Raw genomic sequence first — 14,882 nt, 5'->3', positions numbered from 1 at the left:
GTAGAGATCATATCATGTTGGCAAAAAGGATCACAGGAAATGGTTTTCAGACAACATTTCTTTAATACAAAATCAACATATCTACATACACAGTGGCTTTAAACCAATTATTGTTTCAGTTAGAAGTAACAGTTTGAAAGTAATAGCTCTTGGCCCTCATATAAATGAAAACTATTTTGCAGTGTTTGGGTTCTTTTTCTTCTCATCTGTATGTACTGTACATGTTCTTTTTGATGTCATATTTTGTTAGCATGTTTTTTCTCAGTCTCCTTTCCCACAAATAGAGTATCTGAGTAAAATCTGTAGAATCTTTACATGAAGCCAAATAGGAACACATTACAAAAGCTTCTGCTCTTGAGGAGCAAAGAACTTTAGTTCATTGAGATGTCTCAATGACATTTCCCACTGTTTACTGTTTGTGTTGGAAAGATTATTTTTTAGTTTTTGGTTGTCTCGGTACCTCCTTGGTTGCATCACACTGCATTGCTTCTTTGCGTCCTGATTTATTTCTTTGTCCCTCAATGAAACATTCTTGAAACACGGCAAAGAATAAAAGCTATTCATGGTTCTGTACAATGTCTGAAATGGGGAGAAAATAATGTAACATGTTGCACCTGGACTGTGGCCTTTCACATAGCTGTAATTATCTGTCAACCTATGAAATATTTATGGACAATTCCTTGTCATTTTAGGTGGTTAGACAATGAGGCACCTTCTCGGAATTTGTGGGAAACCTTGAAGAAATGAATAACACCTTTGCAATTCTTCCACCCATATAATTTATTAACTACAATAAACTTTTAAGCTCCTTTGGGTGTTTTAGTTTAATGGCATAAAAGTTGATTACCAAATTTCTAGTTGTTACTTAATGGACTGACTTGTTGTCCTCACCTAAATTTTACCAGCAAATCACTGGTGCATATTTGGATCCTTCATTGAGGCTATATGTGTGAGAACAGAGGGTGGCTTGTTTCCCATTTTCGCTGCTAGCAGGTGAGAATAAAAGCAGAAAAAACAAACAAACTGAAAATAAAATGGTTATCAAAGACCAGGGAGCAGAACTGGAGAAAGAACATTTCAGAAGGAGAGAAAACAGGCTTTATGAACACCAGAAAGTCAGATAGATAGGTGCAGAACGTCCATCTTTGTAATTATCTCCCCATTTAAAGTATTTTAGAGTTCTTCAGGGTCAAATGATACAAATACATATAATCTATATATTTGTTTATTTACAGGTTTATTAGTGGATATCTAACTAAATGAATGACCACAATATGCCCGAAAAGTAATAAAAATAAAAAGATAAAGAACTTAATTTTCTTAAAAGCTGCGAGGGTCATAGTCTGTACACAATAGTACAAGGGTACAGTATGTCAAGTTGGGTTGACATGGACAACAACAAATAAACAAACAAAAACTGATGATTAAAATTTTGACTGACTTGATATTTTGCTGACCAGTTCATCATTCAACAAAAATACCAATGTCTGCATGTTAATGATGACAAATAATCTCAGCAAGGTTTAAAAATGGCATCTCCACATCAGACTGATGTTGCCTCAGCTAGTTTCCACAAAGCGCACAATGTCTCTATGATTACAAAAAACAGACACAAGCAAAAGTAAACCAATAAAAAGTCATCACATTTTCAAACATGAGCATTGGCTGGAATAAAAAAAGATGATGAGGAGAAAAGCTGAATTAATACTACGTGTTTGGATATATCTTTATATTCTGCTTTTTAATATATATGCATGTATGAGTGTGCAGTGTGTGTGTATATATATATATATATATATATATATATATATATATATATATATACATATATACATATATATATACATATATATACATATATATATATACATATATATATATACTGTATATATACATATATATATACACACACACAGTATATGCACACATACATACATATATACATAAATGTTATACTTAAAATTTCTACAGTGAAAAAATAGAATGTCTTTAAAAGTAATATGAACAAATAAGCATTTCTCTTTCTCCTAATTTTAAAAAAAGGTGATACAACATCTTTGTTAAAAACAAAAAACAAAAAAAGAAATAAAATAAGTCAACTATGTAATGTAAAATAAGTCATCATAATACAACATTAATAGTTTCATTATGTTACAGTAACAATAAGGCTTTTTTGGAAATAAGAAAAGATCACACACAGTTCTGTCCATCGCTCTGGTTTTGTGCACATCCATGCTCACAAAATCCATGTACTCACCAATATGAAAAAGACTGATCTCCAATGAAAAGTTGTTGATTTCAGAAGCTTTTTTTTTTGGAACACCGATATTAGTGTCTCGAAACCAAACTACAATTGTTTTCAGAGTATTTGTTTCAAGTTTCTTTTACTTAAAGATGTGCAAGTAACTTGCATCAAGGACTTCATGACCACATCATGGCATTTAGATCTGACTCAGCTGTCTGGCCTGGCTTAAGCATCCACATAGACATGATCTATATCAAAAGGGAGGACAAAAGCCAAAGCAACTACTTTGTGTATCCATCTATTCAAACACACATACGGTGGTGCTAAAGGCCAAATTTTCAACCACATGAACATACAGCTTTAAAAATGCACCAGGCCTCTGCACTCTTGACTGTCTTGAGTGAGTATAATGAAATAGATGATTTAATGAAAGAGACTGGAAAAAAAAATTGCCCTGTGGATGCACTTTCGGTCACACCCACCTGAGTGTGAGTGGTTAGCAGAGCAGGCATCGTTTGTTTTAGGGTTTTCTCACCCTCGAGCGTCACACGTACAGCATAAAAGAGATAAGCAGCATGTTTGGTTTTGACAGACAATATGAAAAAAAGTTAAAAGGAAGATAATTCTTTTAAGACAAAGAAAGTCCAAAACGCCAATGATGAGAGTTGGTCACTGTACACAAAAGCCCCAACTGTGGCAATCCTAGTTTGGTTGTTCCTTTAGTTCCAAAGCTTCTCACCCATCTGATTTATCTCTTTTTCAAAATGGTAAATGTTAACAGCAAAGCCCCATGATGCAATGGTTCCAAAGAGAGGAGTGATTGTAAAAAGATCATGGGACACGGTTGACATTTCTCCCAACTTGACCATCCACAGAATGTCCCAGCTGCTGCTCATTGCAACAGCCAAAGGTTTCACCAATATCTCTGGTGAGTGAGACACAAGCGTCCTCGGGCACTTTTGAAATACACTACGGTACTTTTTCACATCACTGTAGTTACCTGACTTGGGATTACTGATTTTACACAAGTTCACAATTCATAAAAGTAACCTATCTTAAGATATGTCCTCCTGTTTTCTTCCTGGAAACCATTGACGGTTTCTTCTCTAAGCTATTAGTGCTTGAGAACAGGCAGCCATGTAATGCATACTCTGATGGCCAAGCTTTTTCACACAAACTATGCATATCATCAGAGTGGTGGTGTGAAAAACAGCAAGGTTCATCTGATGCCAGATGTTCTTGTTTCATTACGTTTTCGATATTTAAATTTTTCGTCTTACCAGACTTTGAGGAAAGCCATCGTTGTTCACACAGGCAAACACAAATCGGTCATTTTTCTGGATATCGCTCACAAAAATGTGTTAATAGAAAAACTTGAACTCTCTTTTACACACTGGCGTATCAAAAAACAGGAAAGTCACCCAATCTTGGCTGCATCCATCTGCCTGTCATTGATTTAACTGTCACCTTTTCCTTCATCATCTGTTGCTTCTTGCTGTTGTATAATGGAGATATTTTCGAGGAAGTCCACAAATGTTTACAGTGTCCTCCACATTGAAACACTTGAGGTAAAGCAAGCAGTCTGACACTTTGATCGATTCCTACCCCACAGCTTGAGCCACAGGTTCCTCTCCTGATGAGGATTTTCTCTTCTGGATGATGGGCAATTTTCCTACAAAGGATTTCTTATTCAAACTGGAATTAATTTACACTGCTTGGTTGGGCGTTGACTTCTAAAATCTACAATGGGATTCCATTTGGTGTGTCTGCATTAGTGACGGTATTATCATCATCTGTTGTCATCTTTTCAAATTCAAAGTTTCTATGGCTCAGGAGACTGTTGGGCCTGGGGGATGGGGCTGGCGGGGGGGGACAGGATTTTGGGAACAGAGATGGCTTTTTACGTTGCATAGTGATCAAAGCTTCCTAAATACTCCAGAGCTGCGTGATAGCAGAACTGGTACTCATCCTGCAGAGAAGAAACACACAAGAAACACATTAGAAATTGATGATACCAGGGTTTTTTTTCCTGCCTAGTAAAAGGTAATAATTGTGATCTCTAATCTCTGACTGATGCATTTGTAGTTTTCATGCTATTTTCCATGCTGTTTAAGTAGCAATTGTAATTGTGCTCATCTGTGAGGTGTGTTTAAATGCATTCCTGGTGCTTTCTTACAAGTAAACAACTTTGCCATTGACATGGTCAAATGCTAAAGGTGGCGGTGCTTTTCTCGCTATTTAAAGGGCACATGAGATATACCTACACACCACAAGTTGGTTCACAATGTGCAAAGTGATGCACGGATTGCCTCTAACATCATTTGAATCCACATGTACACTTTCATCCAGACACCACCCACCAGAATAAACCAGTTTCCTTGATTTTAGAATGGACATTTATCTGCACTTCTAACGGTGCCTTGAGAGTTATCAAGATGATGCTGTTTTTTTCTACAAAAATATTAAAACCAATGTGGAGTAAGTGCTTGACCTTTTCGATGTGATGAATAAAAGTTTAAATTAACATTAGATCCTGTTGGCTTACTGAAATATGCAGAGCAGATAAGTTGTAGTCCTTTATGTACACTAAATGCAGTAGAGACAACATTTTATTTTAGCTTCTGGAGGATTTCTGCAGAACAAACATTTGTATCTCTCATTCAGACTGTGGTTCATACACCTCACAATGCATTTCACACTTCTGCCATGGCATAATGACACTAAAGACATGTAAATTGTGTGTTTTTCTGTGTGTCTCCTTATAACCTCTGACCTCAGTCTGGACCATGGCTGGCCTCTGTGTCCGGAGCATTTTCACTGTCTGGAAGATGTCAACCACACCTTCATAGCGCATTCGTTCCAGGACTATGCTGAGAGTGATGAAGACTCCAGTCCTGCCCACGCCAGCACTACAAAGGGTGAATAAATCATGATTTTTACAGACATGTCTCATATGCAATAACTGAATACTGAATCTATATTTATCTGAAGTGCTTCTTTACATCTAAGTTACTTTGTGGCTTTTCACTAGTCTTACAAAGTGCAGAAAAATACTAATTTGGATTTCCTTTAAATAGCATACACCAAGAAATGTTGACTGGCTGACAGAAATCATGTGGCAGTTATACAGTTGGAATAATGACAGGAATAGAACCTGAATCTCGGAACTCTCAGAATGTGCATTCACTTTCTCATAGAGCACAAAATTAGTCCTCAAGGATGCACACAAATCATGCACACTAACTGCCACACAGTTAGTCTCATTAAGCTCCTCCCTTGTGTTGAAAATGTCCGCCTGCTGCTGCTGCTCTCCAGAAATACAGTCTGAGTCTTAACTCAGATCCTGAAATACTTGAGAGCTCTGTCTCTAAGCTGCTTTGCTGTGAAATGACTTCCACTTCACCACTGGAACAATAATTGATATGACAACAGATTTATTTTGGCTACTTCCAGCCTATGAAGCTACTTGAATGAAGAGTAGAAGCAATGGCAGCTGAAAGACACCACTGGTTCATGTGTGTCTGATGGGGACAAAACCAGACTAGTGACAAAAGAAGATGTGTCTTTTTAGAGTAGATTAAATCATATTGAACACAGTAGTTATTGAGTCTATTCATGCATAACATAGAGCCACCCACTACCAACCCACATGCCGCAGTATCGTTCAGCCCACCCAAAGCCTCTTCCTGGGAGTCTGTCAAAGCTTCTCACATGGACTCTTAAAAACACTGAAGAGCTCATTTCTTTCTCTTTCTCTCTCTTTCTCTCTCTCTCCTTCTCTTCTCACTCCCTGTCTCAGGAAGATCGACTCTCAAATCTGAAACCTCACTGAGCCAATGCAGACTGGGAGGATTTGGTGATTCCATTCACAGGAAGTAATCAGGCAATTAATGACCAAACACATGTGGGTCTATTAGATAGCAGCTGAGGAGAAGAGGGTTTGCATGGAAGAAAAGAAGGATGGGAGAGAGAGAGGGAGGGAGAGAGAGAAGAGAGAGACAGAGAGAAAGAGAGAGAGAGAAAGAGACACAGAGAGAGAAGGATTAAGCAATGGAGAATGGGATGAAAGATGAGGAAAACCAGGGAGAGAAGACAACACAGAAATAGAAAAGGGAGGAATAAGCTCTCCACTCGGTGTTTAAAAACCAGACAAGAGGATAGAGGTGGATGGGGTGGAGCATGAGGTAGAGACTATGCTATGAGACTAACAAAACATAATTATTTTACATTACTGCTTATGATAAATTTATTTTCTGCCTTTTGACAGAATAATCAAAACTAACCTATGAAATTACAAGATAAGATAAGAAAAATATTTAAGGAGACTACAGGTAACTTCTGTACACAGTTAACAGAATCAAATTAATTAGTATTTATTAATATTTTTTTACTCTATTCATGGTTGCAGAAGTACATTTTTAATCCTCTTAGGATGCCCTAAAAATAAAATAAAATTTATGTCAGGGATGCCTTAACTATATTTGGCAGCTGCATACAACACAGTCATAACACCATTTCAGTCCAGCTTAATAGGCTGTGTTGCTCTTTGTTCGTTAGCCTTGTGATTCCTGACTGAACTGACCCTTTTGCTTTAAGGCAGGGCTTTCTCCAACTTCTATACGGGCCTCATAGAAGGCAAGAATAAGCTTTCCTGACACATCTAACAACTCCCCAGGGCCCATTTGCTGGCTGGTGACATCATTGCTTTTTTAATACAGGGGAGAGGATGTCATGCTTGATGATGTCATGGCATGATAGAAATGGGGATACACGAGTGTCATTTACTCTTATTCAGAAGTAGAAAATGTTTATGAGACGGGAAGTAAATTATTCAGTGTGTTAACGCCTTTCAGTTTCACATTCAGTTAGTGCGACACTTCTGTCCATAACAATGCCAATCAAACTGCAAAAACCAAAATGTAACATGAGTAATAATGCCAGCATGTTTATCTGCTGAAAAGGATTTCCACAGCTTCCTTTCTTTGCTAGAACTCACATGCGATTATATTTCAACAAATGGAAACAACTGAAATTTATACCACTAAAGGTTTATGAATAAATGACAATAATGTCTTGGTGGTGACCACTAACTAATATCTGTTTCAAGCGAGTCCAGCATGCCACATTAACGATAAAGGTTACCTTGGAAGCTACATCCAATTTGATGAAAAATGCATAACTGCGCTATCATAAAAACAAAAAGAATGGCTGTATCATTTCATGTGTCTCCTCTTTGGAAAATGCCAAGCCGCATCTGAGCCTTATCAATTATGGAGGAGATGAGCCCGTGGAGGTGCAGAGGTAATGTAGTGCCTTGACAAAAAGGAGAGGAGGGATCGCATCTGATGATCCTAGCAAAGCGGCACAACAGGAGGTGCTGTGCTGCAAAACAATAACTGCCTTAAGAAGTGATTTAATCTTGTTTTGATGCTCAAAAATCCTTATATCTCTATCATGAAGGAAAGCATGGCAGTAAATGGAAATACGTTCCCGCTATTTTCAAGAAAACTATTATTTTTAAAGGAAAGTGCCATGTACTTAAGTTCTGGGAAAGGTAATGGCATGTGGTATAAAAAATATGTTACTTCACCTGCAGTGGACAGAGATAGGTCCATCCTGTCCAAATTGCTCCTTGGTTTTATGCACCTGGCCAATAAAATCAATGAATCCCTCCCCAGATTTTGGCACACCTTGCTCTGGCCAATCAGTAAACTGGAATTGCCTCACTGTCCTGGACTGGCCGTCCTACAAATACAGAGAAAAGAAAGTGAGAACAGAACATGGATATTTTTTACTATGCAAACAAACTCTCAGCAGAGAGAGATACAGACTGGCCTCTCATCTCTGTGTTTTCCTCCAGAGTTTTTCCACTCAAGATAAGCAGTTCCTAGTTAAAGCTAATCAATAGGGTATATGGCATGACAAGCGTGTTCCCCCAGATAAACACGTTGTATCAGATAATCCTGCATTCTGATCGTTGGAGTCAAGAACGGGGGGCTAATGGAGAAGGGGCTAAGACAAGATCATGAAAATTAAAAATAAAAACAGACCCATTAGCAAGTCTCCCAGGTGAAATTTCAATCTGTTTTAATCACATTTTTTGCCGCATTTCTTCCCCTTGGCAAAAGCACAATTTGTTAAACAAACAAGTGTTTTCCTGATGTTTGATGCTGCTGAATTACAAATAAATGGAATGTTCCATTACTGGTATATAAAATAAAGTTGCTAAAATATCTTTATTGTGAGTAGAACAGGAGTTCACTGTTAACCTTCATCTGATTTTGAAGCCTTGTCGCATCACCCATTATGGGAAAAATGTTCCACTGACGTGGAGAAACTAGTTAGAAACGTAAGAGCGGAAACCAAAATGAGATTGGACGAGAAATTGCTTGGGGAAAGGGGATGGGGGGGTTAATACGACTTGTCAAATCTTCAATTCCTTCCTTCATTCCTTGACAACACTGTCATTTGCCTGTTGATGCCTTGATTGATTGGTTGCCCCCAATGTAATAGTCAAGCTTGTAAAATTTTTGATATTATGGAGGCCACTTTGAGGAATGTGTGAGCATTTTGAGAGGGTTAAGACTGGATCTGTTCACCAATTTATCACCTCGTGTTTTAGGGGCACACAGGGGAACTGATCAGGGTCTCTGACCAGATGTATTTAAAACTGGCCTTGGACAGAGTCTCTCTCCCTCACACACAAGCACGCATGCGCACACACACACACACACACACACACACACACACACACACACACACACACACACACACACACACACACACACACACACACACACACACACACAGGTAACTCGCTTTTTGAGCCTTCATAAGTGAACATGCCCACACATACTGTAGGACAAAGTATGCGGGATTCCCTGTACTTTCATTTCCATAGGATCTCCATTATTAATTGATGACTTAGAAATCGAAATATTTGATCTAATAATAACCGCGGTGCACTGGCGTCGTGCCCGGAGTGTCCCCCGCTTCACGCCCTATGCCAGCTGGGATAGGCTGCAGCTCCCCGTGACCCGCTATGGCGGATACAGCAGCGGTACATGAAAATGAATGAATGAATGAACCCAGAAAACCTCTAAAAAACCCAAACTACCCCATGTTTATCAGAACATTTTAGGATAATGTAAGAATCTTTCATTTTGAGATACATGAAGATGTTTAAGTAAATATAACAGTAATGCTTTCTCTATGATCAAGCTTATTCAGGTAAGCTTACCTTTCAGTCATACCATCCAACTCCGTTTCACTCATGTACTTATCTTCTTCCAGTCATCATGACCTGACAGCCTCAGTTAACGGGACTAAAGATAAGGTTTCTTATATCATGAAGGTAGAATATCTTCAAAGCAAACATCTCATCAGCTAATTGTTCTGTAAACCGGTATTGTTATTTTGTCATAAGCTTTATCTCCTTTTCGCATTTGCTTTACATTTTGCCCTTCCAGAATGATGAACTATTTTTTTCCATCTTTTGCACGAAGCAGGCTTTTGAGCTTCTGGAGGGACGTGAACACGAGGAGCTTCGTGAAGCGGACCAGGTCGCTGCAGCAATCATGAACAGATACCCAGGATGCGGCATGGAGCTCTCCCCGACCAACGAGAAGAGCCTGTATATTATGGTATTGGCCTCCTCTTGAACCTCTGAGGGGTAATTTAAAGAATGCGTTTCCCTTTCCAGACAACCAGTGGTACTGTCTTGGCCGTTTACAAGGCCAAGAAGGAGCCCACGATGACAACAAACAGCAGTTTATTGTCAAAAGGCTACAAATTGGATCGTAAATATACCGTCATTCAACTACATTGAGCGTTAACAGTCTGAGCCTCTTTTTTTCAAGTGGAGAAGAGCATTTGGAGTTCTTTTCCTATTGCGAAGAAGTTCTAGAGGAACATCACTGGACAAGAAGGACCAACCATCCACAAGGTATTATGTCTTTACAAACAGTCATCTTCTTCAGATCACCACCGCTGTATCCGCCGCAGCGGCCACACACAAAGACATACAACCATGCACACACACACTCATTCCTACGGGCGATTTGGAATGGCCAATCAACCTGAAGCACATGCTTTTGGAGGTGGGAGGAAGCCGGAGAACCCGGAGAGAACCCACGCAGACACGGGGAGAGCATGCGAACTCCGCAAAGAGCGAACCCGGGGCCGCCGTGTTGTGAGGCAGCAGCGCTAACCACTGCGCCACAAACAAAATTATCTAATTCAAGGGTTTGTTCAAGTTGTATCGATCTGATTTCACTGTTTGTGTCTTTCTTTTGGTTTACAGATCCAAGAATATGCAGCAACAAAAAATTCTTTGCCTACCCACAACACTATGTGATAAATAACCGACACTTAACCTGATGCAGGACGAATAAAATTTCCTCAGCAGCTTCCATGCAACTGCGAAAGATATAAAATCACAGTAGAGAGAACAAAAAATCTCACTTTGAGCTGCTTATCTGAAAACAGGTCATAGACTGGATAAGAGGCTGGGTACACCCTGGACATGTTGCCAGTATTTTACAGGGTGCCCAAAATATGACACTACAAAATTATACGACTATTAGATTTGATTCTAAGTATAGACGAGTAGCAGGGACAAATTTTCCAAAACTTTAATGATGACGTCTGTACGGTAAAGTCTATTACATTTCTCTATCTCTGGCCTAGTCTGATCATGTACAAGGACACACAGAAAAAGGAATATACTTGCATAATTGTTTTATGCATTTTGCAAAAAAAATGCATAAAATGCACTGTACATCAGTCACAACGGAGCAGCAGGATTTGACATATTATTTTTGGAGATAAAAAACCCCCCAGAACAATAATAAATATGAGAAAGAACACTAGATTAGCTTTTGTTTCCTCAAGTATGTACAAGTATGCTTGCAAATGGCAAGCAGGATGCTCTTGTATTGTAATTAATCACAAAACCGTTAATTACAGAATGCTAATATTTTTGATTCTCTTTGGCTTTAAGGTATCATCCAGCTACCATATGCAAGTATGTGCTACCATATGCAGTAAAAGTTGTCTAATAATTTCATGTGGCAGTATCCAAAATGCTGCAACAGCTAAAATGCCTTACTAAAGTAAAAACAAACAAATCAAAATCTCCCCCTTTTCACCAATTGTTCTATGTTAAAAATAACACACATGGTGTGTAGTTGGCAGAAAATCTCTTGCTGTAAACAACTACCTTTGGCTTTTATGTTGTAGTGACGTTTATTTCTTTTGATTTTTGCCACAAGCTAAACAATCCTCTTTACAGATAACACACACAAACGGAACTGAATGACTGAATGCACAACATATGTTGATTTTTTTTACTGTCGGGATATACATAATCTTTCAATAGCATGCTCATGCACTGAATGTGAAGTCCTGCTGTCCCATTTACCAGTAAGCAAACATGTTGCCATCTTAGCTGTAGATGTCGCCGCATCAGTGCTGCCAAGAAGCATTCAGGCACTATTGTATTTGACAAATACACTGATTTGGATATTAATAAGTTAAGCTTCATGTCTCATCTCTCCTTGTGAAACATTTCATATCTCTTTCCCTGTTTTATGACGCATTGTATGTTTTCTTTCCTTTGTTGCCTTTGTTTTTCATCTCAAAAATGTTTTTTTTTTATCAGAAGGGGGATTAAAAGTGAAAGAGAGGCAAAGACAACAACACAATAAACTGAGCATGCATAAGAAAGGTGGGGGGGGGGCGACGACAAATTTAACACACAACCTGAGGGCCCACGCGCCGTGTCAAATTGTGTGATTAAATACGTGACTGGTTCCCTAGATGTGAGTGTTGAGGCGTGGAGTCTCTGCTATTACTGTGCAGACACATGCAACAGACACACACACACAAATATACATGCATGTACATCTGTGTAATCTATAGTATTTGGGTTAAAACACATTCACATGCGCATACTTGCATCACTTAATGGGGATAAAAATCAACACAGCTACGCCCAGACCTAACCTCATCTTTTACACCTCCACAAACCATATCCATTCCATCATCCTGTCTCTCTCTGCTTCCTGAACTCTGATGAGGAGCTTTGATGCTTTGCTCCCATGTAAGAAAACAAAACAGAAAATCTGTAAAAGGTGCTTGTATGTTTGTGTATAATTACGGATAATGTCCATACACATTTGTGCAATAAATAACACAGAGATGAAACGTGAGGCTGGCCACATATTTGCATCTATGTGTATTTGTGTTTGTCCATGTGAGATAGGAAAGAGAAGCTTTTTGCAAGCTGCGTAAGTACAAAGGAACAGATGTTTCTCTTTCTTTATTAGGGACAATTGTATGAGATACAATAGCATTTGTGTCTGATTTCCACACAAATTTTTCCATTTTTCTGCTGTAAAGATGGAACAGCAGCATTTTGTTATTAAAGGTGCATGAAGAGAGCATATTTTTCAAGTAAAATATACAAATTATCGTACTATGGTGATGCTGTGACCTAAACTGCACTGCTTCTGCTAAACTTGACAAGTGGACATCTTTGAATTAGCTACTTACTAAAAGAACTTTGAATGCATCCGACGTGCCATTTTGTCAGGATTCCAAGGGAAAAAAAACCTGGATCCTTACATTTTTTCCTGATGAACCTCAAAATCTGATCACCTGCTTTCCTCCTCAAGGCCCATTTTTACATAAGATTAACAATACTAAAGAAGTTTTGTGAGTTGGTCACCAAAAATGGGAAGGTTGTACTTTTGTTTTGCTCTGTGGTAAATAAATCTTCACCACAAGAATATCAAGGCTAAAAAACAGAAGCATTTCTAATGGCACCATTTTATTAACATGGGTCTTTTCCTCATGATTTTTCTATTCTGCTGTGAACATCTGTAGCATATTTATGATTTTGAGAATGCTGCCAGGTTGTCAGAGCTCAGATAATAGTCCACAACACTAGTTCAATAGTACCACTTTCTTGATGGAATTAGATCTAATCTGACTGTCCATCTCCTTACAACCAACCAACAACTAACGCTGATATAACACTCTGAGCTGCTTATAGGCTTTATGACATCAGGGCAAAGTGTTATTCCTATGTTCTTGACTTACCGATCAAAAACATGTTAAGAACAGCTAGTCTGTAACACCTGCATTTGTGAAGTAGTGCGCCTTAGCCAATCTACTGGAATTTGTTCGACCCATTTTAACAACTTTTTAGGAGAGAAAATATGATCTAATTTTGTTGTTTCTGTGTTTATTTGACCTACTTTTCCTTACCCTTTTTTCTACTACATTTCACACATTCCAGGGAAGGGTGGGATATCAGTTGCAATTGTGGAAATTACGCTATAATTTGGTTTTGGTCCGTATTCAAAGTTTAATATTTTCTACATTTGCGATTTGCAATGAAAAAGCGAATGACCACAAACTGAGATGGTAAATACGTTAATGTGAAGGAGTCAAGGGTTTGTAGAGTGTAATAACAATAATCATGACAAAATGGATTCTGGATTGAATCTTAGTCGGACTCTAAATCTCAATGTGCTCAACCCACATCCCATATCCATGAGTTTGTCTCACCCTAGCATCTGTGACCTTGAACTCTCGGAGAATGTACTGAGGCATGTTGTACTCCGCCATGGGATCCACCACAAAGTACTGGTACCTGGCAGAGCGTTCTGCTGGCCAGTACTGGTGACACTTTTCCTGTTAGAGCAAAAGAATACATAAAACGTCTTTATGGAAAGACAATTTTTCCTTTTATTTTTATTTCTCTCTTTGAAACACTATCAATTCAAGTTAAGAAATAACAAAGCTCAAATATATGTCATGTGCGTCTATGACCTACCCGTCCCATCTCTCTCAGTTTGGTCAACATGACTACAATGGTGGAGTTGTTCTCCCAGAGCATTCTCCAGAAGTCTTCTGTAGTTTCTGCCAGAGGGCCCTGTGTTGCAATGTAGGCCTTCTGTTGCCTGTATACACATAGAACATTGAAAATGTTTCTTTGGCTTCCAATATCTCATTACATTATCACTGCTGTAAGGATGGTAAGTTTACTTTGGGGACCAAAAAGATTTAAAAAAAAAAGTGTATACATGTGCTGTTTGAATTTAGTGTCTTCCTTCTTTTGTCTAAATCATCTGCTCATTTCCCGTAACTACTCTATCATTTTGAAATTATCATCCCTTCATGTTTAAGTTCTCAAAAAGATAATGTTATTTGCATTTGCGTGAAATATTTCCAGTGTCACAGTTGTGGGGTTCACATTAGATTTCTGTCAAAATGTTTTGGTTTATTTTTGTCTACATGCAAATTCGAAGGCTGTAGCGAACTCCGATTTTTTTGCCTTCATGTAACATTAATCCAAATTTTTTTTTTGTAGGGCTATGCAATCACAAAAATCCCACAACAGATTTGAATCTCTTTCAAACAATGAGGTCCATGTTTGGATACTTAGAAAGCAAAATGTATCGTAGGTCACTGGTAATTATGAATGTGAACCAAGAATCCGGTCAAACAAAAGAAAGAAAAAATTGAAAAATAAGACTCGTAATCTGAACATAGCCTTTCTTTTTTGGCTTGACCACTTTCGTCAGGCCTGTTCTTCTCTGGACTAATAATCCTAGAAATCCAAATGTTG

The 14,882-nt window shown here is 38.4% G+C and overlaps 1 protein-coding gene across 3 annotated transcripts in view; it reads right to left on the bottom strand.

The window, feature by feature from the left end:
• Positions 1-40: 40 nt before the first annotated feature.
• Positions 41-14,882, bottom strand: part of ptprsa (protein tyrosine phosphatase receptor type Sa) — a 236,302-nt gene continuing 221,460 nt past the window's right edge. For all 3 annotated transcript variants that reach the window (XM_068320339.1, XM_068320340.1, XM_068320341.1), the window contains 5 exons: positions 14,088-14,214; positions 13,820-13,945; positions 7,836-7,990; positions 5,019-5,154; positions 41-4,214 (listed from right to left, as the gene is read on the bottom strand). In XM_068320339.1, coding sequence (XP_068176440.1) covers positions 4,146-4,214; positions 5,019-5,154; positions 7,836-7,990; positions 13,820-13,945; positions 14,088-14,214 — 613 coding nt within the window. In that variant the 3' untranslated portion in view covers positions 41-4,145. The remainder of the gene's footprint in view (positions 4,215-5,018; positions 5,155-7,835; positions 7,991-13,819; positions 13,946-14,087; positions 14,215-14,882) is intronic.

Source organism: Antennarius striatus, chromosome 7, assembly GCF_040054535.1.
Source record: "Antennarius striatus isolate MH-2024 chromosome 7, ASM4005453v1, whole genome shotgun sequence".
Taxonomy (NCBI): domain Eukaryota; kingdom Metazoa; phylum Chordata; class Actinopteri; order Lophiiformes; family Antennariidae; genus Antennarius; species Antennarius striatus.
The sequence above is the reverse complement of the archived record's forward strand: the minus strand, read 5'-3'. Positions and strand labels throughout refer to the sequence as shown.